The sequence below is a fragment of the Cygnus atratus genome, chromosome 3 (genome assembly GCF_013377495.2).
Source record: "Cygnus atratus isolate AKBS03 ecotype Queensland, Australia chromosome 3, CAtr_DNAZoo_HiC_assembly, whole genome shotgun sequence".
In the NCBI taxonomy this organism is placed as follows: Eukaryota; Metazoa; Chordata; class Aves; order Anseriformes; family Anatidae; genus Cygnus; species Cygnus atratus.
Genome location: NC_066364.1, coordinates 66,793,814 through 66,821,409, shown reverse-complemented (window position 1 = coordinate 66,821,409; position 27,596 = coordinate 66,793,814). Strand labels below are relative to the sequence as shown.

The window sequence follows — 27,596 nt, the reverse complement described above, 5'->3', positions numbered from 1 at the left end:
CAAACAAAACAAAACAGCTGTTTCTGATACACTAAAGACCCTCCTGAAGAGTTACAATATGTGAAAGAGGGGAAAATCAGGTTGCTGGGAGCAGAAATGACTGTCAGTAATGGCAGCAGTTTTTGAGATGCAGGATGTAGCAGTGCTTCTGCAAGAGCACATCCACACAGGAGTATCAATGGGGCTCTGAACCCCACTCATGACAGATGCTGGAGCACGTGTGACAAAACACATGGAAAGAAACAGGTGTTTGATCACCCAAATCAGAGCCCCTTTTCTTTAAGGGGAGATGGCCCACCAGCTTCAAAAACTGAAGAAATCTTGGCTATGTTATGTTCATTCCAGGATAATTAGATAATCTGCTGCAGAAGTTTTTGATAAATTATTTTGTAATCTTTCTGCTGTGTTTTGTTTTTATTAATATTAGTTGGTCATAATTTTGTGTCAAGTTTTATAGCTATCAACTCAGCCAATGCAACCAATCCACTACAGTTTCTGAGGCTTTAAAAAAAAAAATGTATTTGTTTTTCTGTATAGTACTTTGATCACTTTCACCATCAAACAATCTCTTCATTTGCATGGACAATGTTTGGATACCTCCTCCCCAAGTGCAATTATCTATGCAGGCCTTGCTGTGCAATATGATACTGAATACAGCCCCTTATACTAATTATCACAGATTGTATTTTATGCAAAATTCGGTTCAAAGAGGACAAAAACATTTTGTGCAGGGGTATAGGAATTATAAAGTCTCCTGACAAGAACAAAATAGGAGCCATGAATTGAGAACAAATAAAATTATGAGTTTTGCTGTATGACCAGAAATCAGTGGTATCTGTGTTTATCAGTACAAAGCTGCTTCTTATAGCAGAGTAAAAATAGAGCTAGATGAGGCAAATCAATAACATCACTACAAGTCTGAAGCCTGGACATAAACCACAACCTCATTCTGGGAAATAGTAGAAGGAATATACAGAGGGGCATTTCAGTGCTTAGACAAAATAGGCTGCATCACCTAAGCATGATTCATATTACTCTAAACACCACTTTCTTCTTCATAATGCCTGTTCCTTCACAACCTGTTCTCAAACAAAACAAACAAACAAACAAAAATAAGGAGCGTCAAAAGCCCGGAAGAAGATATATATATTCCTTAGGTCAGAGTCCGCCCCTGGTTTGCTAACACAATACTACCCACAGCACTTCTCATTTTAAATCAGTTCCCAACGTGCACATCCTCACACAGCAGCTTTAACAAGCACTCCAACAAGGGACTTTCTTTGTTCTCTATCTACCTAGATTCATGATTTGACTGCAGTTATCCTCCCACCAAAAAGTACTGTTATGTCATCGTACAAATTAAAACAATAAATAAATTGCTATGGAACTTTATAAAAATTATTCATTCCACAATTAACTTTTGGGCTTGACTGTGAAGAAAATCGTAGACTTCAGTACAACCACCAACAACAACTATTGCTGCTGTTGAAACCCCCAGAAATGGAGAAGATATGAGGGACAGATCTACATTGCACAAGATGTGGCCAAGCTAGAAATTTTGCACAATTGCTCTCATATACCTTACCAGCTCTAAACCCAGAGTAGCACAGATGTTTCTTTATGTTCTTTGTAGGCTTAGCAAGCCAGCAAACTGCCAGATGGTAGTTACACATCACTCGCAAGAACAGCAAGCATCTTTCAGTGATGCTACATCTCACCAGCATATCTTTCACTATGGCTACTTTGTGCTGTGCCAGTGTAGTGTTGCTGAGCTCAACAGGCAGACAGACCCAAGGTGACAATTTGAAAGAAAGGAAAGATCTGACAAAAATTTGGCCCATCAAAAACTGTGAAGGACATTCTGTAGTTACACACTAAAACCAAGATTAGAAACATACCTTCTTCATTCTTCCCATTGGGTGCCTGAGGGTCTACAGCCATCCCCAGCTTGCTTAGCCACCTATGTTCAGAACAGAGAGAATACATCATTAACAATACTTGCATGCTGTTTTGACACAGTTTCTCACTTTTCAGATGTGTTCCGCATTACCACGACTGTTTTCTTTAACCCCAAGTCTGAATGTCAGTTTCTATATCTCAGAGAATTTTCTAGAAAGGCACCAGTTACCTGGATGCTAACATTTCCATTCCTTGTAACAACTGTGGAGGGCTCAGTTGCCAATAGGAGAAATGCACTGAACAGCTCACAGGCCCACTTTGTAATATGCAGTAGACTACCTAGAACTTTATTTTTCTGTGCGTGGATTTCTGAACCACTGTCCATCAGGTACAACAGCAAGCTGTTCACAGTCCCAGTTTTATAGCCCTTATGCTCTTCTCAGACCGTATACGGTGAGCAGGACTAGTTGCTTGGGACATTTTCTCTTCCTGAAATTGGAAAAAAAAAAAAAAAAAAGAAAAAAAAACACCACTACTGATGAAGAAAGAGTTGCATTTCTGGAAGTCAAGTATTAGTGCTATAACACAATGTCACTGGCTTAGTCCCACTGTTGAGGTGTTATATTTCACCCATGGTCAAGCAAAAGGCATAGGAGCCATACAAGATGATGTCAGCTGCCCTAGCCAAAGCTATCATTGCACAGCCTAAGAATCTAAACCATTTAAAACTAGACTTTCTGACCATCACATACTGCTTTGTTCAACTCCCTATTACTTTTGTTTTTAGTAAGTCTCACTTCCTGTGTTGCTTTAAGCTATTAACTGTGGGTTGTTTTTTTCTGGTTTTGGTTTTTCTTTTTTTCTTTTTTCCTTTTTTTCTTTATCTTTAAATTTATTTCTCTTCCTAGGTAGCTGTATTTTTCTAGTGTTAAAAAAAATCCCTGGCTATATTTTCTTGTATACTATGCTTGCTTATAAGTCATTCAGATCTATCCGGGTTTTAAGAAACTAAGAACTAAAAAAGCTCAAGCCCTTCAAATTAAAGCTCAAGGCCTAAATAAGGAATGTAAGAAGGTCACGAATTAAGATTCATGACTCAGAGAAAACATCATGTTGGATCTTAATTCTACTGAAGCAATGGGAATTTGTCTGTTAGATCAGTAGCACCATAACTGGATTTTTAAACTGTCATATAAATAATAGAGCTACATAACAAAGGGAAAAAGTGCCATTTCTATAAGAGTGGATTAATGACTTTCTTGTAGCAGCTAATTGTAAGAGAATGATTTTTTTTTATTCAAAAAAAATCTAAACAAAAGAAAAAATTGCTAAGAAATCCAGGAATTCATTAAATACAAGGTCAGACACCAGTAATTGAGTACATTTTGGCCAGGTAAGTTCATGGAGCTAGCCAGCACAAATCTGCTTTTCATATGTGCACTATTATGGCAAATATATGCTAAATGAATGAAGCAAATGACTATACTAATAAACCCACCATTGACTTAATAGATATATACGCATGAAGAGTTGCAAAAGGTCATGATCTATCAAGTATTTATGCACACAAGTAACTCGACACACACGAATGCCCCAGTGAGTTCAGTGGAACCACTCACACGCATATGTATGTGTGGGACTGGAGCCAAGCGAACAGATGTCTTTTAGTCTGTTTCGACATATGCGTGAGTATGCGTGTACTTTCTGTATTAAATGCATGTATTTTATACTTTGCCAAGCAAAACATCATCAGTTACAACAGCGAGGAATTAGGACTAGTGAAGTACAGTGCAAGCTGCTCTAACACTAGGCTACCTAGCTTTAAGCCAAAATGAAATTTACTCCAGAAGTGGATTTTGAAGAAAATCATTCTGGGGTATAAGAGCTGGGACACCTGTGTAGATTTCAATCACTCACTCACATGAGACTAAACATTTCCAAAGTGTCATTAAGACACTGAGAATTTCCAGCTGGGCTCCAAACTGGCTGTTAACACTCACATGTCCCCCATTAGCTCTACTTTTTCCTTTACCTTCCCCCTACATCCTTTCCTCTTCTCTCTCAGACACAGTCACTTTCTCTACAGAAGTATTTCTGGCCAGCAGTCCTCCATTCTCAGTCCTCCTCAGACCACCTGCCTCAAGAACCTGTTACTGTGCTGAGGAGCTCTTGTAGGAAATGCAGCCATATAGAAATAGATGGTTACTTCCCCACCAGCAGCCTCTGGACTTCTCCAAGTTACAAAGGGCAACACATTTTTACATCTATATTTACATGTATATACCTACAGAGTACGGATTTATGAGTAAATATCTATGCATGTACACTGCTGTACTACAGTACATTTCTGTCTCTATAGCCATTTCAGAAGGTCTAACACATTTTCTCAGCATCTCTCCTTTCATGTTGTGGTGAATAGTTATGAGGTCTCCTGCTTATAGAGGGGAAGAACAGTCAATGCTCTATGAAGAAACACAAAGGTCACTAGTACAGCCATGATTAAAATCTTGAATTACCTATCAGAGGAGCTCTCTTCCCATTTAAATTTTATTGCTTTGTATCTGAATTTTGGTCTTTTTATGCAATAGCATTGTGAACAGACTGCAATCTGAAGTAATAAAGACAAAGAAAATATGAGCTATATACAAATAGGCCCAAACTGGACCAATAGCAAGTAATATCTACTTCTGATAGCTTGATGATTTCTAAAATGGCAGTATTAGTACCCATTTTTATTTCTTTCATTTAAGAAAAAAAAAAAAAGCATGAATGAATTATTGCTCCTACAGACATTCGTGGAAAGAAAATTTCTAACCTGGCATGAGAATTGTTTAACTGCAGTATAGTTTGCCAGGGAATTAAATGCTTGCTTAGATTTAAAAAGCAGCTATTTATATCGCTCTAACCCACCTTGTTAATTGACATGCTATTCTGAAAACAAGCAATATTATATTCAAATACTAGATCATTTCTGGAACAAAACTATGTAATGCTTTTCCCTCTCTTTCGTTTCTTCCTTCACTTCTCCCACGGTGATGAACTTGCTAGTTCACTTTTGTAATGGAAAGGGATTTATATCTACAAATTTCAGGAAGACTAGTATCAGAATTGCACTAATAATGAGATTCCGATTCCAACTTTCATTAGTGAATAAATAACAGTAGTTTCCTTCTACTTAATGATCAGGGGAAAAAAAGAAAAAAAAAAGAAAAAAAAAGAAAAAAAAGAAAAAAAAGAAAAAAAAACAGACTTGGTAATACCCAGAATAATTTCACCAACAACTGCTTAACAGCAAAATGAACTTTCAGGGTGTTCTCAGATGTGAGACAGGATGAAACATGGCCAGTCGCTCCCTACTTACGTGTTCATTTCCAGAACATTTTCTGCCGCAAAATAAAATGTCTTGATCTGTGGGTGGCTGATCTTAATAGCACTTTAAGAAAATAAAAATAAGAGAGAAATGAAGACAACTAGTTTATGTAAGAAAAAATAGCTGAATTAATTATTTAAAATATTTATTCACTCCACTATATTAATCCAGATCTGCTTATCCATCCATATAGTTAGTTCCTTATAACTCAAGATTATTTTTAGCTCTTCCGAGGCTACACAGTATTCAGAGAATATGAAATACAGGAATTAAAAAAGGATGTAAAAAGGAATAAAACTAAGTTCTTCATTTTGCAACCCCATAAGTTTGTTGTGTGCCCACATCTTGAAAACAGTGTGCAGTTTCGTTCTTCTCCCCAGCTCAGAAAAATAAACAAACTTGAAAGAGGTTCAGAGAAAGTGTCAGGGACGACCCAAGGTATGGGGCAGATTCTGTGGGTGATTAATCAGACTAAGATCCCACAGCATAGAGAACTGATGGTAAAAAGAAGATATAATACAATAAAATCACATGTGGCATGCAACAGGTGAATAGGGACTGATTCTTCACTGTCGTTTCCATGACAAGTTTTAGGAGGTACCAAAGAGGCAATTAGGTGGCAGGTTTGACACAAACAAAATGGAGGTCTTGACATGCCAACAATTATGTTCTGCAACTCCACCTCAGGATGTTAGGGGTACCCTCACGAGTGCTGCTAAATCAGCCCTAATTATTTCAAACTGGTGGAAATCTACCATAAGTTAGTAAATACACTGACATACTTCTAACTCAGGAAGCTTCATCAGTAAATTGTTTGAAGTCTGAAAGAACATTTTAAGGAAACAGCACTATATGTTTTTCTTCTTTAATCTTTGCTAGGCACCCACTTTGGGCCACTTTAGAAGGCAGGATACAAGGTTAGACTGCTTTGGTCTGACCCAGTGTGCTTGTTCTTAACACTGCCTTGAGAAGGAAACATCAACTTTGAAAAAACACTTTCACCTAAATACCAACCAACGTATATTTCTTACATGTCATTCTAGCAGACTAACAGTGTTTTGAAGCTGTCTTTTCCAATGGAGAAGAGGAATGAAAAAGGGAAATTTACTTATGCTGTTCCAATGATATCAACCACTTGGTAGTTCACCAACTACTGAACATACTTGGAAGCATACATTGACAGTTGTAGCTGGCATATCAGGGGGGAACACACAGGTTTGAGTTCCTTTAGGAAGCAAGCTTCCCATATCTCAGGAATCCACCCATAGTCCTTTTATCCTTTTGCCACAACACACAAGCTTCTATCAAAGTGCAAGAGTGACTCTCTTGAGTAAAATACAACAGGGTCCATAAAGGTGGGAGCTGCCATAAATGATTGACAGTGAATCCAACCAGCTGATTCTTTATTGCAGTATGTAAAAATATAATATGTAAAAATATGTAAACATCAGTGATCTCTGTCTGCCTACTGTGTCTATATTTAAAAATAAATAATAATAATAATCATCGACAAACAAGGAAGATGGAAGACACTGGAAACTGAAATAGCCGACTCAAACATTCTGGAAATGCAGAATGAAAGAAAAGTCATCAACTTTTCTTATTTTTACTGGCAGATATCCACTGGTACATGATCTGTTCTGACTATGCTATGTCACCTCATTAAGACAATGCTACTTTTGAATTACATGCACCTTTCCTATAGTGAAATGTGCTTTCTTTACATGAAAAAAGCAATTCCAACAGTATCCTCAATGTGTAATGACTATAACCAGAAGAATACCCTTTCCAGTTTGTCACTATCGATCATGAACTGCAGCAATTAAAACCTAAAACCAAGAGCTTTTTTTTTTTTCCTCTCCCCTCTTCTGGTATTAGTCACGCTTCCAGGGGTTTAGAAGGTTGATGACATATTTTACTTTTGACCAACAGAGTCCTCTCCTAATTTACCCCATATTCAGTAAGTGACAAGCATGTGTTTTCCTCCCAGTCACAGACAGTCAACAGTTACAGAAGTGAAGGGCAACATTTTCTCCTGGTCCTGTGTTTAATGACTCAACCACCATTCTTCTGAGAAAACAGATTGGAGCTCCCCATATTCAAAATTTCTGCCCCTCTTTCTTTGGAGGATTCAAATGCACAGTTAATCTCAAGAACTCCTACGGCTAAGAACAGCATGCAAACAGAACAAATAAGTTTTTCTCTTGAGGGACAAAATAAAAATCATGCTGAGGTTTATAACTTTGAATAGCAGCAACACTCCTCCAAACCCTTGAAGTGTGCTCAGCAGCAGCTGGAAGTCAATGCTGCACATGGAGTTTGGAGAGAATATTTTTAGATGTGTACTCTGCTAAACAAGGTTTTAACTCCCTGCACAACCAGAGGCTCCAAGTACAGCCCTAAGTTGCACCACAGCAGTTTAAAGAATAGTCCCAACTGAAAGGGAAGCAGCATTACTTGCATCACTGTTGAACTCACCACCCAAGAGAAGGCATCTAAGATAGACTGACACTTATCAATGCAATGACCAAAAACAAAACAAAACAAAACAAAAAAAAGCATACTGATTTACTTTTTAATTGCAGTTTTAGTAGAGGACATCTGACAGAGAATTTTCTAAAGCATATTTACTGTATGGTTTTCTTTCAGTAACACATTTAAAATCCCATTATTTATACAACACAGAAGAGCTCCCCACAGCTCCATTGTCAGGCACTACTGAGATCCAATTCTTTGCAATACTGTAAAAAAATATCATGCAAAACCAGGGCTAAGAGATAAACTTACTGCTTTTTTTTGCATTCTGTTGCTCGGTCCACACTGAAGTCTGGAAGTCTGATAAATCCTTCTGCTTTTTCAGCCTGCAATGAATAAACAACTCAGATCAACCAATTGGTAAACTACCAGTCTCCAATGCTTAACGTTATTTAACATACAAGTGCCTGTTTTTGACAGCTTTTTTATACTGTAAAATATATTCTCATCACCATGGGGACGCATTAACACCCAAAGTTTTGGCTGATATTTGGAAACAAGAACTATTCCTACACAAGCTATTATTTGTGCAAGTCCTGGATGCAAGAAAGCTCAGGAGCTTACACTCCCGTCTATGTAAGCAAGAGAGTGTGAGCATAGGATTTGTTGTAAACTTCCAAATAACACAGAACCTGAACAAGGAAAGATCCTCGGCTCATATAAGAGTGCTGAGATAGATTCCCCTGCCTCCTCACTTCAGAGTTGTTTGTTGTTGCTGTTTATTTGTTTTAAAATCAGAATATCTTTTTCTAAGATTCATGATTAAGTCATAAGTCAAGTCCAGTCTAAAATTGTCAAGGGCAAAATTTAGGTTTGGACCAAACAAGGACTAAAAGTAGCATGGAGGTAGAGGAACCCAATTCCTTTTCAGCCATCCATGATCACACAACCTGGTTCAACAAAGAGACCAGCCAAGCTTTGTGCACATAGCATGGAAAATGAAACTACTGAACCACAGCTCTAAAAACAGCTCTAAAATCAGAAGTCACCCAGAAGAGATGGGTGACTAAAGAGAGAAGGAATAAGAGTTATATCACCATTTCTGGTGTGTCTGTTACATGCAAGCTCAAACAAGCAAGCATATGTTCCATTATACAGCATGCATGTCTGTTATACAGATGCTTAACAGCAACACATATAATGATCTATGCATATTCAAAAACTAAATGTCTGTAGCAATAGGAATTCAAACGTTACCAAAATGACCCAAGGAGGGTGGAGGAGGGTCTCCCCTGGGTAATTGTAACATGGACTATTTTGTTAGGTCACCTATCTACTCCTGTACATGACCAAGGCAGAGAGAGGCAATAGGGGCTGCTCCCACTCCAGGAGGTGGGAAGGTACCAGCGCCAGGGGGTGTTCCCAAGCAGATGAGCTGCATTGGCAGACTGTGTGAACCAGACCCAGATGATTTTGACCACCCAGCAATCACTCCCTCCAAAAATTCTCTGCCATGGTTCAGGAGGTAGCAAAAGCCAGGCAGACATTTCAAGTAAACTATTTAGACACAGTTGCCCCTTTCTGTAAGGGAGGGCATTTACTGAGCAGTAACATCTCTGTTCCAGGTCAGCTGGACTCTGTACCAGAGTGGCTTCAGCAATATTGAAGTTACCAGTTGGCCCCAAATCCCCATTTTTCCTGCCTGCAGCTGAAACATTTCTTTTACTATATCTATCTACATTTACCTGATCAGCTGCAAGAGACTAGGACTGCTCCTAAGAGGATCAATAAAGCAGGCAAAAGCCTGTAGCATATAACATCAGAAAAAAATGATAAATGTACTTTTCAAAATATAGAAAACATTCATTCCTGAATCAATTATTTACAGCTCCCAGGACTTATCCCTGGCCATATTACAACTCTGAAAATGTACACTGAATTAAAGCAGGTAAAATATACACAATAATTACAAAGACAGAGAATAAATGGAGATTGATGACTGACAGCATCTCAAGCTATATTATGCATGAATATGAAAAGACTATAAAAAGATGTTCATCAAGACAAGTCTTTGAGCTTTAATGTTTGAAAGTATAAATCTCTTAGAACTGAAATATGGATACAGAAAGGATATTTCAGCGGGCGGCTTCCCTGCACCTCTGCATATCTGTTCTTTTGTATACGGTAAATCACAATATAACCATTATTCCTCCAGTTTACATGCATTAAATATTCAAATCAGAGGTTTATATTTTACATCTTCACCAGTAAATGGTTTTGCCTGCTCCAAGACCAAAAAAAAGCAGTGGAAGGGGTATTTATTTATTTATTTAATATTTTCTTTTGGTACATGAGAAACAGTAATGTTCATCAGCATCTGAGCTGAAAAATCTTTGATTTTGCAATGTGGCTTCATTTGTACAGAAAAATGCTTATTTGTTATTGTGGGTTTTTAACTTTCTCTTTTTATATTTGTACCTATCAGATTTGTTCAGAGCCTGTCTGGGGATCTTTTGTTGCCATTCCACAGACTGGAATTTAGTGAGACTAAAATCATAGAGACATAATAATAATTGATTAAAAAGAAATAATTACAAGATTAAAAAAAATACAAGATAAAAAGAAAATGTTTGTTTTTCAAATATGTATGTTTCAAACAATTAGACCTTAAGCTAATATTTCTACCTCATAGTACAGCAAGTATACAGAGATGAGTAAATGAGGAGCTCTGTTCATGGGCTGCATTGTACTGAAGATACTAAATGTACTGTCCTGCATTCCTGTACCACAAAGAGTGGTCATTTACTAGGCCAAGTGCAGCAGGGACACTGAAATTCTCAAGATCAGTCTATAAACACCAGAGACTGACCTTAAAAAAAACTGTTAATGTGGTATCAAAGCTGTTATTGCACACACTGTTGGATAAGAAACTTCTACAATGCTAGTTGCTTCTCTGTAGTATCAATCAATAGTGTCCAGTATAAAAAATAAAATAAAAATAAACAAAACAAAACAAAATAAAATAGGAGATCCAGAAGACACTTTGAAAAGGAATATATTGAACCACCTTCTCACCCACAATAAACCATCCTGTGGGAGACTGGGTGACTAGTTTTTGTTTTTTTGTTTGTTTGGGGAGGGGGGAGGAGGAGGGGGGAAGAGCTGACATGTTATGAATGCTATCACCACTCAGCCAGTTTTACTATTGGTGCACTAGTCTAGATGGCAAGACAGCACCCTGTAAATTGTTTAGGATGCTGCACAGACAATCATGAGGAGATTAAAACCAAGCATTAGATAAATACTTTATACAAGCATTTGAGCATTCAGATTATGTTGGGCCACTGAATCAACAGTATGCTGTTACTCAGCATGGGGACACTCACTTGGAGTGCTCCAGCTCATGCAGAGATGGAACTTAAACTTGAAGGACTAATATATTCCATGACTATGTAAATTAAAGGAACAGTCTCTAAATTTCTCAAGGAGACAGAGCTGTAGGCTTTGATTTCATTTACCAGTTTTACTATAGAGAAATCTCATCTTATGCAGTATCTGACATGTTCCAGTTAGTAGAAGATGATGTTCAATGCATCACATTCTGTCTTTACATTATTTCTGTCAGCGATTTCATATACATTTACAAGAAAATTTTAATGTTTCATTTTATGTACAAGTGAAAGGAAGGAAGATAATGGTGTGAATTTTAGGAACAACTTTTTGTTGTTTTTAATGCACTATTGGTTGCAACTCAGACGTGCCATCCGTGTAATAGAAAACAGGTGTTTGATGGACATGTAGTTCCATTTTCTAGTATCAGAAAAAAGGAAAGGAAAAAAAAAAAGGAAAACAAAACTTAACAGCCAAACATTATGAGCTTATGAGTGTCATTGCAGTCAACAAACTGAATTCCAAATAAACATGAGGAACAGAACATATGGAAATCATTTTGGTCATCACTGGGATAAAAATGACATTTTAAGACAATAGAAATGTATAGAAGTCCTAAATATTTTCTTTTCTCTGAAATGTTATTGCCAATGTAATTTTAAACGTGCCATTATTTAACTCCCCCATTTCACTCAAGCTTCCTTAAGATTTTAGTGCAATGCTGTAAAATAGCCCTAAAAACTCAGAGCCTTTGACCTGTTTCCTATTTAATCAGGATGGTTAAAAGAATAAGTTGCTACATCTTGTGTTTTTTACACAAGTTAGACTAACATACAAATCTACACTTTTTTTGCTATGCTCAATTATGGGAAAATATTTTCAATAATAAAAACTGTCTCTGCAAATGCAGAGGGCAAAAAGAAAACAACCACAAAAAGAAAACAACACATACATACAAAACCTTTTAGTCCAAAAAAAATCAAATATATTTATGAAACATATTGAAGGAACCCAACAAAAAAAAGGCTAATGCCCTTTTTAGCTTGCCTCTCAAAATACAGTACAAATTTTATAACTTTAGCAGGTTTAGTAAATCATTTGATAGATCTTTCTCAATATTTAAAGTGGATGTCATAATGCAGAAAGGTTAAAAAAATAGTGCTGTAAAGTGAAAATATTCAGTTATTGCAGGACAGCTCCATTCTGCATCTCAAGTTACACCTGATGGCTTCATCACAGTGTTTAAGCACTACCTGCAGAAGACCTCAGGGATGCTGGAGGAGCAGTTCAGTCCTCAAGCCTATTTAGTGGTTTTGTTTTGTTTTGTTTTTTCTGTGTGTGTGTTTGTTTTTTTTCTCTCTGACAAGTACTCCAGTGGGGTGACCTGTAGAGCTGTGAATAATTGGTGTAGCATATTAGACCAGAGGTTCCTGAAACCCTTGACACAATCAGCCAACATCAATGACTTCATATCATGCGCGCAAGCAGTTACTATAACTCAAAGGTGAAAGATTCCTGTTTTAAAAGACTGCAATTATACAGTTCCTGGCAAAGCTCTTGGAGTGTGGACCAATTTAAATGCAGTGAATGCAGGGAAAAAAATACAAAGACAAATAGTGACAGTAGATCACAGCCTGAAACCCTTTGATTTTATACTTACATTTCTTTTCAGCTGAATCCCCATGACAACCATCATTAACACATCCTGTAAAACTGTATTTCAACATTACTTTGAAAACCAACCGAGCTATCCAAAAGGCCTAACAAGACAGAGGCTTTTAGCCCTCTGTCCCTTTCCAGACAACATTATTCACATAGCTGCAACAAGCACAAGATGAGCCAGAAGCCCAGGATTATACATGCCGATCTTCCCCCTGAACCCCTCTTCATATGCAGAAGTACTGATTCCCTCAAAGGTTTCGGTATGAGGGGGCAGGAAAGAACTAAAACCAGTAAAGGGTATGGCAGGATCACACACTGTCCTCTTCAACATATTTTCAAGACACGACTAAGGAGAACAGTAGTGAAAAGAGGGAAGCAGACATTGAGAGAGCAACTCTCCAAAGAGTTTGGTATCCCGAATGAACTCAGAAAGTCTGACTACTCAAATTCATTTTCTGAAATTTTCTCTGTTGCCATTGCAAAACCAGCCTCTTCCCCACCCCCACCCCCCCTCCAAACAGCTTTCCCTCCCCAGACTGGGGGAATGTCCATGCTACAAAAAAAGTTTCCCTGCCTCATATGATATCCGTGTGTCATAAAAAGAGCAAGTACATATGGGAAGATGTTTCAGAGCAGTCTGTCCAAATGTGCTGAGACCACAGGTGCCCTAACTTTTGTCTCTCAATACTTCAGCTAGCCACTCAAAAGCTAATTTGGATCTGATTATCTGCTCATGTTTGCTTTCAGTAGGTGAGAAGCTTGACTGCTAAGGTGTCTGATTGCTGGCCATTCTCAGTATTTTATTATTTTTCCTTTTGAGCTGTTACTTTCACAAGGTATTTTACACTAAACTGAAGGAACAATTGTCTGCAAATGTCAACCGGAGAGTCCTACTTTGCTTCCTCCAATATGCCTGGTGTGAAAGACCCAGAACTGGAGTGACCTGAAGGCAAATTAAACCTGAGCAACAGAAACTTCGAGAGCTTTGGAGGCAGCCTCAATACAGACTTCACCAAGAACATGATGTCAGCTGAGGTTACCTACCCAAATCCGGGATAATGCGCATTTGGTTACAAATTCCACCCACTCCTTATTTTCTCCAGCTCTGCTAGAAAAAAAAAGGTTAGGTCCAGCACCCTGTTGCTATGTTACAGTTGCCAATGTCTGGCTGACTGCATTTTCTACACGGCCACTAACAAAACATACTTTTTTCTCACAAGAACGAAACCAGTCAGGCAGAGCTACAAGCAGTCAGCATAACCCAGTTCATTTGACCTCAGCCCCCGTCCTCCATCACTGCCTTTCACTTCAGCCTCTAAGAGGCCCATCATGGGACATCTCAAGTGTGGGAGAGGCAAGGCTCATTCTTCTTCAACACACACACAAACTCAATTGTCACGTTGGATGCCCTGTTGTGACCAAGGATTAACACCACTGAAGATGGAAGTATTAAAGCCAGGCCATGTAAAGAAGTAAAAAGAAATATCAAGTAAGCCAGTGAATATGTTACTGATATTTTTTCTTCCTAAATACCAAGGTGAAGATATCTGTGAAAATACAATTGGTCAAATCCATCTCAGATCTAACTCAAGGGGTGGTACTAAACATGTTTCTGGTCTCATCATTTTAAGCAAGCATATTTTAGCAAAGGACACCTCCCCTCCTTTCAACACCCTATAGTTATTGTGATTCTGAAAATGTTACCTGAATCTAAATTTATGCAGAAGTTGTACTCTAAGTTGTCCAAAGAAACTTCAGATTTTTAACATAAAATAGTGTAGAGGAGTCAGCAGAAGTTGAAAGCAAAGAGGCTCTACCAGCTAGCACGTTTACAAGAAGTACTGTGATAGGTGAAAAGTCAGGACTGATATAAGCCAGAAGTATTTTGAAGCTGTATGAACTCTTTAGAATATATGAAATGAATCTGAATGAGACTGCTACCTGTTCTTCAACCTTGTTTATTTTGGGGCAGTCAATGACAATAGGAAAGGAGGCATGGACTAAAATGACAAGCTCATTCACATGGCAAATGCTGTATGGGAGCATTGGGATCTGTATGACCATGGTTTCTCTGAATCCTGAGAGAGGACTTTAGCCAGACCACTCAAGTAAAGGAAGCGGACAACTTTGCACCTTCTCTCCTCCCCCCACCCGTCTCCCCTCCCCCCTCCCCCCATTCTCCAGAATGCAAAATTTCCCTTATCTTGCCTCATTTTGATTCTTCTCAGGTTGATTACTCCTCAGAATAATTTCTTTCCAACAATTCTCATGTCTAAAATGCCTGCTAGCCATCCAGCTCACTTTTCTTAACAGTGCTCGGCCAGAGGAACAACTACAAGCAGTGGTTTAGAATGGTCAATGGTTTTGCAGGATATTAATGCCACTGAGGAGTATCTACCAGACCAAGTCTTTCAAGCAAAATTACAGCAAGCATTGAAAAAACACTCTTTTTTTTTCTCCTATTTTTCTACTCTTCTTTTTTCTTTTCTTACTTTTTATGTGTGTATTTAACTTGGTTTTGAAAGGAAGCTAAATCAGGCTACCACAACCCCACAAAAAAAATAACAACCCATGACCAGCACAGTTGTTTTCACTTTTGCCTAAAAAAGAATATCTAATATCATTTTTAAAAGTCATTTAAGAAAGGTCTGTTAAAGTTTTTATCTTGTTAAAATCATAGCTGAAGAGAAAATGGGAAATAAACTCTTTATCAGAACAAAGATTTGTTTCATAGAATCATAGAATAGTTTGAGTTGTAAGAGACCTTAAAGACCACGCAGTTCCAACCCCCCCCTGCCATGGGCAGGGACCACTAGACCAGATTGCTCAAAGCCCCATTTAACCTGGTCTTGAATATTTCCAGGGATGGGGCATCCACAGCTTCTCTGGGCAAGTTACTCCAGTGCTTCACCTCCCTCAGAGTAACGAATTTCCTCCCTATACCTAATCTAAATCTACTCACATCTACTGTCTTTTAATTTAAAACCATTATTCTTTGTTCTATCACTACAATCACTGACAGTCCATTTTCCCGTAGGCAAATTTGTTTAATTTATATTTTAATATTTTTTTTTATTTTTTTTAATTTTATTTGTAACTTGAAGGAGACAGCAAGAGCTTTAACAAGGATTATTGCAATAAAAATAGTCCTGTGAAAAAAATCCAAATTGTATTTAATTTGTTCAAATGCTCTAATAATTAAGACAGTTTTGTTTTTTTAATCTTTCATCCTTTGCTGAGCTTGAGACATCCTGATTTCCACAGCAACACATTTGCATTTAGGAATCCTGATGACCATTTGCAATCCCACACTGAATCTGTTCAGTTTCACCTGATGTTGTTAGCATCCCCTAATGTTCTGCATGCGCCAGTTCTGGGCTTTGCCAGCATCATTATAATACAACAGAAGCTTTCTTAGAAATAGCAGTGCAAGAGAGTAAAGGGAATAACTATGTTAGAGTCTTCCTAGGACACACAAGACACTCTCTCTGCTGTAGCAACAGCCTGTAATAAAAATCAGCTGTTCCCTAGGAACCATTGGCTCTTTGCACTCAGCCATAACCTTCCATTAAAAACCCAGGTAGCACATCTGCAGAGTGAAGTTGCCAGATGCAGAGCACAGTGATCTACAAAGGGGATTCCAGGGTTACTCTGAATTTCTCACTATGATTTCTTCCCCCCTTTTCAGTTTTTACTTCCTAGTTTTTTCAATTGATTACATAAATCCAGGACCTGCTGTTCTTTGTCTCAGAGTATTTCCCACTCACACGGTAAGTGGAGTAGGCTATTTGGGTTGGATTGTCAGGAAGAGGAATGCTATCTATGCCAGCTGTCCTGAGGAAAGCTCATCCCCTGAACAGAAAGCTGGACCTTGAATTCAAAACACTGTGTCCTCTTGCAAATTTGACTTTCTGCATTGACTCATCAGAGCAGGAAGTTAAAAATCAGCAGAATGTGAGAGACTTTAATCACAATGCTATGGAGCATCAGCCAAACAAGGAATAAAATCATCACAAAGTGCCAGTGCACATACTTGCAATCCTACCATTTCAAACAGGGGAAAAAAAGAAAGAAAAAAAAAAGGGGGGGGGGGGGGGGCGGGGGGAGGGAGAGGGAAGAGAGGCAAACAAAACCAAACAAATAAACAGATAAATCTTAGTGTGGAAGGGAATGAAGAAAGAAGCAGGAGAGAGAGTTCTAAAATTTTAGCAAATTAGAAGTGAGGAAGCAGTACTGCTTCAAGCCTTGATAGCAAACTGCCTGACCCAGGAAAACCTTTACCAGATTCAAATGCCAGCAGAGCCTGTGAAGAGCAGCTCTTCAAAGGGCAGAGCAGACTGCAAGTTAACATTTCACAAGTACTTACTGAACTAGAAAACACAGTTTTCTGCATGTTTCACATTCAAATAGACACTTTCCAAATTACAAGAAATGTCAGGGCTGAGAAATAAAGCCAGTCATTAGTACTTCTCCAGGGTGCATTTAAACTGTGACCCCAGCTCCCCTAGTCTCGGTCCCAGCAAATGCCATTCATCCATCCCTGGGGCTGGATGGACGCTGTACTCACCAGCTGACTGCTGTACCAATACAGCGATGACTCCTTCAGCACGCACCAGAACTTCTTCCATTTGTTGCCAATGAAAGCTCCTTTTTCCTTCTTTTTGTAGAGCCATCCTTGGCAATCGGCTTGCCCCAGCTCCTTACAAGATATCCTCCGTCGGCTCATTGTGAAGAACCCTGTGCCATTAAAAATACAGTGTTCTGCTTGTTTAAAAGTACATTGCCAGGAAAGATGTTGCTGTCAATTAAAGATATCAACCTTACTTAGCAATCTTAACAAGTCATCCAAGCATATCTTAAAATATACTTAGAACTCACTCTGTTTTGTAATGGCTGTGACAGTAACACATGCCTTTGAAAGCCATTCTCATGTGCAGAAACAAAATAGTAAGCTATAGATAATGCAGATACTAATTATCATTTAGATAACCATACACAAGATTATTTTGTGAATTAAAAATATATCCTTGAATCCTTTTAAGAGAAGCATGCATATATTCCTCTTCACATAGCTGCACTGAAAAACAATACATCTATTTAAGTCAGCTAGAGAAAACTATTATGACAAGTACATGAAAACCGTCAGTGTGTGTGTGTGTGCATGCATCTGATTCTACCTCACTGATTTCCAGCTTTGAAACAATTAACATACCACAAGGATTTAGTCCAAAAGAACAGCACGTTGTCATTTTTTTCAGAATTGCTTCAAGAAACAGTGGAGTTAAAAAGCAGCCTTCCACCAGCTGAGCAGCAGTATAAAATCCTCACCCTCCCAAGATCAAGACATACTAAGAAAATAACAAAAGAGGAAGAGAAAAGAAAAAAAAATATCTCATTACCTTGACTTTTCTTTTTTGTCTTCTGACGCAAAGGAACCTGTAAGAAATGCAGGAAGGAAAGAAAAGAGGAAATTTCAGATTGTGTTGCAACATTTGTCTAGAAAGGGGAGGGGGAAGCTAGAGAAGGACGTGGTGGTGATGCTGGTGGTATATGCAGGATGGAAATGCATAACCCACTCACTGCTGAAGGGACGTTAGTAGCTGAAGCATAAAACGTGTTAATTAGAATTGATGTATGTGGAGTTGAACCAGGGCAAATCTAACTATTATACATGTGTCTGTCTACTAGTGCTTCCTGTTTCACACCCACAGGCAGCTTCTACTTTGCTTCCCTGAATCGCATTCTGTGTTCAGAAGTTAAAAAATAAAAGTTAGAAATCCAACATTTTAATGCTTCCATGAGGGGGATTTACAAACATAGGGTGATTAAAATACATGGCAGGTGTTTTATTGTCCTTTAGCATATTCTAAGCACCCCTACCCCTGAAAAAAGAAAAAAATAATTTTCTGCTCTTTTTTTTTTTTTTTTTGTTAGTACGGAAGAACATAGTTCCCCCCTACATAACTAAGAGTTTCATATTTTTTAAAGAAAGGTAAATAAATCACACAAGCTTGGAAGATTATCCAAACTCTAAGATATAAAAATACCAGAAGTTTCCCATGCCATACATAAGAATTTTGGGTCTCTGCAAAAATAACATAATTGAATTATATTTTCATTATCAGTATGCATATTTCATCCCACGTAAACACACAGAAAATGAAAGTAAAACAGAAGACCAGGGACTGAGAAAGAGGTCATCAGAAATATAAGGTCTGGGTTTTAGAGTAAATCCTCCACAGGCAGGCTGGCTGGCTGTGGACAAAGCACTTTACTTCTCTTGGCCTCAACCTTTCCATCTCTAGCATGGGAACAAAAACATTCACCCCCTATTTTTTAGGAAGGTTTTGAAACCTCCAGCTGACAAACGCTGGATAAGGTGATGTATGGTTTAATATGCTTGGCCACAATGTTGCTATGCAAAGCTGGTAACTACCTGATCCGCTGCAGAGCTACGCTAGAAACATTACTAATGCAGTCTCCGGACCTAACAGGCAGCTTTGGAGGAAAACAAAACCCCTTTTCATGTTCTTCTTGAAGGATTTGATGCCTCTTCTCACAGGTAAATTAAAGGTGAGTAAAGCTACGCCATCTGGAAACAATAACACAAGAAACCACTGCCACCAGTACTTACAAGAGCTGAAGCATTCTCTAGCCAGTTATCCTTGCAGCATATATCAGAGTGCAGAACTGCATATCGTAACTCTTGGGCTTATCTTGTGCTTATTTGAGATGACCTGAGCGACACATTTGTGGGTGGCTTTACCAGGAATGAATAATCCCAGATTCCTGCTTAATCATCATGTATTCTTCCCCTCTCTACACCATTTTTTTTTTTAATTCTACCACGGCCTCTCAGTCTCCCTGACTATTCTCCATGACAACAGACAAAGAAAAGCAATGAGAAAACATATCAGCTATACTGAAGCTCCAAGATTTCCCCGTCCTGTACAGGCCACCTTTCATGTCTTCATTCCAAAGAAAGTAACACCCTATTTAGGACACATGGAAATAACAGACAGCCACAGCGAATCAATGGGTCATGCAATCACACTCATTATTTTCCTTCAGTGCTACCAAAGTGGTGTTAAGGAAAGCAAATTTGAGTCAGCTACCCATAAGCAAAAACTGCAAAGCAGGGTGATAGTGCATCTTTGCCATGATACTGTGGTGCGGTCATTTCATCTTTACCCAGCATAAAATTGTACAATGACAGGAGCAACACTAACACAGGATGTGGCTCTCTGTAAACAGCTGAGGAAGAAGTAGATCTTTCCGCTAACCTTATTGATGATCAACATAGCATCTATGGCCTATGGCTCATCTGTCAAGAGAGGGTTAGTATCCATATTACCTAAATTATCTGTTAGGGCCTGCTCTATATACAGACTGAGGTGGGAACTGATTACCCAGTAAGAGCTTAGGGTAGCAAAAAGAATTCACAAATGTGCATTTATTATTCAGTAGCAATGATTGTTTCCTGCTGCAGGTTGACAGGGGTAATGGATCTCCATATCTTCATATTTCATTGGAGTCATTGGGAAACTAATCAAGGAAGGAAGGGTAGTTTTCCAAGCCAGCATTACATTTAGTTTGCCTGGATAAAAATCAGTGATGAATCCACAATAAAATTGTCATTGAGTGAGATTTCATGAATTAAGTTACATTTCTGTTTTTCTTTTCCAGGATTCCTGAAAGCTGACATAAATTTCATCGAGTTAATTCTCAACCAGGAATTCAACAACTTTTAAATGTTTCTAGTGCTGCACGGAAGCCCAATGTCAACCCATAAAAAATAATTTGTTTGTTCTTCACAAGAAAATCTTCTAGTAACAGAATACATCAATGGAATATGCCAAGAAAACCAGGGTTGTTCAACAAATTGGTTTCCCAAATTTTGCAGATCTTTGAAGAAACAAAAGAAACCTCTTTCCCCACAGCACCAGTTTTTGCAGTCAGATATTTTATGAAATTATTTAATTAAAAAAAAAATCAATGAGACTGTTTTCATCTTAAAACAATAGAAAAATCTATATTTACTTTAATCTACCATAAAATTTACGTAATGCCTCACCAGCAGGATTTCAGTTCAGTTTTCCACAAGAATATAACACTTTAACACATCTCCAATTGTAAATCTTTAATCAAAAAGTAAATTTAAGTTTCCTCCTCTGAAAACTGGCTTATGCGAGTCGGAAATCTTTCATTTCATTTAACCTGGATGAATGCTGATTAAGAGATACTTTTAATTTTCAGTCCTAGCAGACTACAGCACCAGTGCAGAACAAACAGAAAAGTCTGACTGTGGAAGGCAGTTATTACCAGTAAAACCAATGGTACTGACCAGGGGCATAACAGCAGTTTCAGATGTGAATATATCGTAACTACTACACATAGTCACTGGAACAACCTGAAAGTGAACAAAATGTTCAGTTTGGCTCATACTTTTCTATTATTCTGATAATGGTGAATGTTCCTCTGTAAAGACAAATTTCCTGATGTGTATTTCAATATCACAGGTTCAACTAGGAAGAATAAAATTAAGAAAAAAAAATATTTCTAGCTCCAGGGAAAATCTGAGGACAACAATCCTCAGGAGAGTCTGAAATAAATGCAAAACATCACAGCTATTTGTAACTTTAGAAGGGTCATAATTTTTCTTTGAGGCTGGCAATACAGGCTAGCTTTTCATCTTTTTTGGGGGGAGGTTTTGTTTGTTCATCTGTTTAGTGAGATCCAAGGGTTGAACAGGATGGGATAGGGATGCTGCATGAAAACACAGGCTTCAAGCTTGCTGTCCATTGCTCCTCCACTTGGCAAATACAACAGTGGGTCAGCTGCAAAGGGAGCTGTACAACTGAGCATTGTTCACAACCACTTCTGTGCCAGGCTGGCTCCACGGATAAGCAAAAACGAACAAGAGAAGTGATATCTTCAGTGAGAGACTTCCGTCAGCATAGAGATCCCATGTTTGATTTAAAAACATATAGCAGGGGTGCTACAAACTTCCAGCCTCCCTTTCAAATGGGTGGCCTTGAGCAATTATTGCTGGGAATGAAATCTAGTTGGGCAGCATCCCTCTGGAGAGTTGCCAAGAAGCAGTCGGGTTTGTCTTTGGGATGTTTCTGCCTAGAGTCCAGGTGTACTGCAGCCTGCGAATGCTCCCGAAGGAAGAAGCGGGGCAAAATAGGTGTATGAGGCTCTCTGAGGGGGAAGGAAAAGTTTGTTCTACAAGCAAAAGCAGTCATTGCTCTACTGCTAAAGACCAGGCTTCATGTCTCCTGAAGTTTAACTCACAATTCATGAGTTTGAGGTGGTATCAAAGGCTATAATCATCAGTTTGTCTTCTACAGAGCTGTATTTTCCTAAAACCTCAAGGATTAGATAGATGTGCGTCTAAGAAAAGTCCTTTGCTAAGCTCATGTATCCTAAATTACTCTTTTCTCATCCTTTGAAGAGTAGCTCTTGGAAGTGATGGGACCCCTGGCTTTGGGTCCATACAACAGATTCAATTTCATCCCAAGAATAGAATTGGGGCAGCCTGTAACAATCTCACCACTTGGCCTGACCAATGAGCAAGATCTTTGGATATTGATGCTGTCCTCAGTCTTCTATGATCTCTTCAACTAATCAGTAACTGTGCCATAACTTCAGATATACTTACAAGAGCATTGCCATCAGCTTCCATGAATGGTTTCAAAGTTTAGAGGGAAAGCTGTAAAAAGAGAAAGTTTTGTTTGCTTGAGTTCTGCATTATATTTTCATAAATTAGTCCTGACAATAGATGAAAAAAAAGTGTTAATGTGATTTGACTTGCCCACTTCACCCTCCCATCTTCTTCCACCCTCTCAAAAAAAGTATCTTTTCCAAAGGTAATGCCATATTATGTGAAAAGATTTTACTGATGTAGAAGGCAATTATTGATAAGGAGTACTAACTCAAAGCTATCCAATTCTTTTCTATGAAATAAACACATTAAAATTCACAGATATGGTTGGTGAGGGTACTTTTTGTTTGTTTGCTTTCAGAGTTTTTCTGTTTGGTTTGTTGGGTTGTGGCTTTGTTTTAGAAATGAATAGAGAATAAATAAGTAAATCCTGAGGTATCATTTTTTTCCCCCTACTGTGAAAGAAATCAATAGGATTTTTATTCCTACTAAGAAGAAATTATTTCCACTCAGCTGAGATATTCCCAGTGTTTTCTGAGTGTTCTAATCAGCTCATTTGCTCCCCTCTCCTGAGCACAATGAAATTTCATAGCTGACTACCCTATAATGAATTATACTCTTCCCTTTTTGGAGAGCAAAAATTGTACAGTCTGATAACATATGGTAGGAATTATATCCCAAGGATATCCAAAACTACTAGTTACCCATTTATGTAATTTCATTCAGTATACACAACCAATAGTCAACTCCTTACATGACTTTCCTTGGGCTGGCAGAATGAACACATAACAAAAGAATCTGTGCAGTACAGAAGGTAAAGCAAACATACCGACTTTGTAATGCCTACAATGTTCCTATGAACTCCTCATCTCTTTATGTATGAAAGAATCACTCAGTGAAATGGGAGAGAGTACAAGACTGCTGAAGTGAGCAAGATAGGATTTCCGGAAATAGAGCCACACTTCAGAAGAATTTCTAACAAGAACTTTTTCCTGTTACTAAAACAAGTAATTTAAGATATATGGCATTCCTCATACATAATATTTGTTTCATTTTGAAAATAAAGACTTAGAAAATAAAAACCCACCTACTGGTTTCCAGCAATTTCAAACCAAAAATAGAAATGCAAACAAAAACATATTTTTCTGGCTCCCAACTGCTTCTGTTCAAAAACAGAAGGAAGCACTTTCTAAAAGTGGCTCAAATTGAAGTAATATAAAGATGAGGAGAGATGTTATAGCAAATAATTTCAAGGATGTTTAGAAATAATAGCTAGTGTAAACAAGCAGAGGAAACACCTTTAGTTATACAAGCAAATTAACATCAAGCTTCAAATGCTGAGCCAAAAAGCAAGGAAATAACAGACCAAATTATAGTAATTATTGTGACATCTGGCCTTTTTTCCTGTCAGTTCTCCATTTCATGCATGCTTTGGGGTTTTTAGGGGGGTGGGGTGTAATTTTACAAACTGCACAGATCTGAATTAGCTACTATACAAGGAGAAGCATTAGTTAATTGGCAAGGAAACATTTCCGCCTGTGTGATTTGTGCCAAAGGAGTTGGAGTGGCTTTCAGCAGATCCTTCTCAGTGACTTTAACTCAAATTTTTGTTTAATTTCCAGAAACTGGCTAAGCAGTCTTTGAGCCAGCATCCAATTTTCAAAAATAGCATTGACTTCTGTCTCATTCTAGTTAAGTGTAAAATTTATTATTCCCTGTGTATGGAAAGCTGTAAAAATACGTTTACTGCAGACTGGCTCTCATACAGATAAAATGAGTTTATTTCTCCTAAGTAAACCCAACCTGAGTGAGATTAGTCGCACTGTGAAACAGTGTTAAGATTTTTATGCCTACTCAAGTGTACTCAACTGTTGCAAAACCAACATTTCAGAAGGGCATGACCTGTTTATCTCTGCACTGCAGTAAAATAAGTGTTTCCTTTCAATTCTTCACAGCTGTACAATAGGACAAGTCTATCCTTTCTGAGCAGACAGACAAAATAGGAGCTGGATAAATACAGCCTCTCATGTAGAGTTATTCTATAACCACCCTATTGGATATTGGTATAGACAAACCTACCAGGGTTGTCTCTGGAAACTGTAACCCCCTGCCCCAAATATTCCCCTCCCCACACTGCAGTTAGGATCCCCTGCCAAGCCGTGTCCATCCCATGCCATGTGTGTGACATGAGGTGGTCACACCATTCCACGGGCTCCACAGTAGCCCAGGAGCACACCCACAGCTGGTGCTTTGGCTGGCAGAAGAGCTTTCCAGCCCATAAAGGCTACATCTGAGCTCCGGAGCTTGACAAGCCAGTAAGAGGTTAGTAGGAGACAACACCTGAGTTCGTACCGCCAGGAGGGTGTCCTGATTCCTAACTGGAACAGCTGCAGCAGGAGAACATGTGTCCCAGACCATCTCATTTCATAGCTCACTTTACAGACTAAAGACGGGAATGTGCACATCCTTGCCCTCACTCAGATAGACTTTGAATTTGAAGCAGGGTCTCACTTCCTAAGCACCAGGATGAGGATGTGGCCTTCCAGCCTTCCCCACAACCTTCTGCATTTGCAGCGAGATAAGATATGGGAAGAGGAGAGGAAAACCCTCCAGCCTACAGACTGAGGCACTCACACCGAAAATGTACACCAGGATTGCAGTCTGCTGTGGTGGATGTTCAATTCTCTAAAACTGGAAAATGGGATAAAACAAATAGAGAGGGAAAATAAAATACAGTGGAACCTCTCCCAGTTCAAATGGCTTTATAAAGGAGAGAACAAACTTTAATGTCTCACATCCTGGAATGTAAACTACAACAAATCTATTGGATAAAAGCAAATGAGATGGTTTTAGATTACCAGTTTGTAAACCTACATTTATTTGTCTTTTCTTAGAGGTGTCAAAACCAACTCATTTAATTTCAGTCTGAATCGAATAATTATGTCAAAAGTGGTTTCAGGTATAAGATTTCCAATTCAAATTTCTGAGGTTTTTGTTTTGCTATGTTTTGATTTAACAACTGAACTATAAACATCACTTTGCATATCTTTATTTATTTGTACCGCTTCACTCCCGTTCTTTCAAGAATAATTAACAAGTAGGTACATGAGTAATAGCTGATGCAACAAATGTGGAAACACAGCAAGTGACTTATCAGAAATATCTTGCAATCATTTCCATTTGACTGCATCATCTCTTCTGAAATAAATAGAAATATCTCTGTTAAAGATCAAAGGTAATGTTAAAGGTGGGGGGCGGTGGGAGTCAATGATTTTCATTGGAAAATATATATATCTTAATCCATTAATAATAATACTCTAGTGGAAGTCAAAATCTACATGGCCTGACACTGTCATACTGGTTGCAATGACATTGGTATAAGCCTGCCACACATGCCTTCCAAGCATCCCTCAGATGCCATCCAAAGTGGGCATATGCCTTCTGCTTCTGAGCAAAATATTTGAGATATGCGACATGACTCAAATCATTTGTATTGCAGAAACACCCATAATGTGTGTAGCTCAGATCCTGTTCAGATGGCATTGACACAAACTATTCGGAAAACTTCTGTTTTACCAAGTACCAAGTCAAGGCTGTAAGACAACCTGGAAGAGAAACTCTTTGCCTTCCTTCTGTCTCCATTCCTCATATTGGTCACCAGCTTTGACATCTCCGTTGGCTTTCTGTTGTGTGCCACTATCTGCACTTCAATGGGCAATGAATTGACAGGCAATACGAAATTAGCAATAGGGTTACAAAAATTTGCCTAGAAAAATCAATGATTACTTAATCACAGATCGCACTTGCAAGCATTAGGAATAGCATTGCCCCACATTATAGCAGCGCTTGAAGCACTGTCCTGTGTCAAGGAGACAGCCTTATATAACAGTCCCAAATTATCCCATTACCTCTAACTTGGGTTGTTGTAACAATGCAGGGGAAAAAATAATCACAGTGATTATAAGCTAATAATTGTCCTTTGGGTTTCCAAATATCAATTTAATCTGACAGAACCTTACCATTAGCTACTAATTAATCAGATCTGGTCAGTTATTTAACTGGTTAATTAACTACCTAAATCAACTGTCCTACTTGTACAATTTGATTTGTGACCTGCAGATTTTCTTTCATTTGCTGTCTCACCAGGAAAGCCTGGTAGTGAGCTGGTGCTGTGCCATGGGGCAATGACAAACAGACATGGATGCTCTTTTCACAAAAGCTCATGGACCATGTCACCCCAGTTATGTTCCACTCTCCTTGGTCTCCATTACTCCACATTCCCAAATGCAGATAAAATTCACCATGGAGATTGAAAACAAGTCTATTAAAGTACAAGCATTAAAATATAAGTCATAATTGCCAGAGAGTACCTTCAGCTTTGGCCACAATGGATAAATTTAACCATACTAAATAGAAATTAGCCTTTGAATAGCCACAAGAATTCTCATAGCAGGCCCGCAGCAAGAAAATCCATCTGCCACATTATAACCCCATCAGTTATAACCTTATTTTCAAAGGCATTTGAAACGATTCAATCCCCTCACCTGCAAGCAATTCAAAAAGACAACTTCTGGCTCTGTTTGGGAGAGGTCCAGGAAAAACTGGAACAAAGTTCACTGCTCCCGCCTCGGAGACAGAAAGGGTCTGGAGACATCGCTCTGCTGGGATCGCAGCCAGGGAGTCAGTCCAGCCAGGTCCAGCCAGGGAGCCCAGGAGTGGCGGGTGACAGGCGCCGACAGCTCCACGAAAGCAGCTGCAGGAGCCCACGCTCGCTGCCTTCCGGAGGAGAGCGGCTGGAAAGAAAGGAGAGGTTCAACAGAAGAGAGATGCTCCAGCTGCCTCTGGGGCCTCAATGGCAAAAATAAAAAAATAATTAAAAAAAAAAAAGAGAGAAGAACTCAAAATGGTGTGCTTAGCTAAGTGCTTCTCCTCCAAACTTGAATTTTCATGCAGACTCCTCATAGTGTTGTGCTGATTCTTAGTGCTGTTCTGCTCCTTGAAGGCCAACAAAGTCCCAAGTTAAAAGTGGGAATTTTGCAAAAACCTCAAGTACAATGCTGGAATTACTGCGGCCTCCTAGTTGTCTCTTTCACTGTGGCAGGCAAATAAAAGCAAGCAAAGCTGAGAAGGTGG

The 27,596-nt window shown here is 38.6% G+C and overlaps 1 protein-coding gene across 1 annotated transcript in view; it reads right to left on the bottom strand.

Moving 5' to 3' along the window:
• IPCEF1 (interaction protein for cytohesin exchange factors 1) overlaps positions 1-27,179 on the bottom strand; it is a 47,691-nt gene extending 20,512 nt beyond the window's left edge. The window contains exons 1-7 of the mRNA XM_035538842.2: positions 27,008-27,179; positions 22,461-22,511; positions 18,196-18,232; positions 17,364-17,533; positions 8,057-8,130; positions 5,261-5,332; positions 1,899-1,960 (exon numbers count right to left, since the gene is read on the bottom strand). Coding sequence (XP_035394735.1) covers positions 1,899-1,960; positions 5,261-5,332; positions 8,057-8,130; positions 17,364-17,533; positions 18,196-18,232; positions 22,461-22,484 — 439 coding nt within the window. The 5' untranslated portion in view covers positions 22,485-22,511; positions 27,008-27,179. The remainder of the gene's footprint in view (positions 1-1,898; positions 1,961-5,260; positions 5,333-8,056; positions 8,131-17,363; positions 17,534-18,195; positions 18,233-22,460; positions 22,512-27,007) is intronic.
• Between the last annotated feature and the right edge of the window lie 417 nt (positions 27,180-27,596).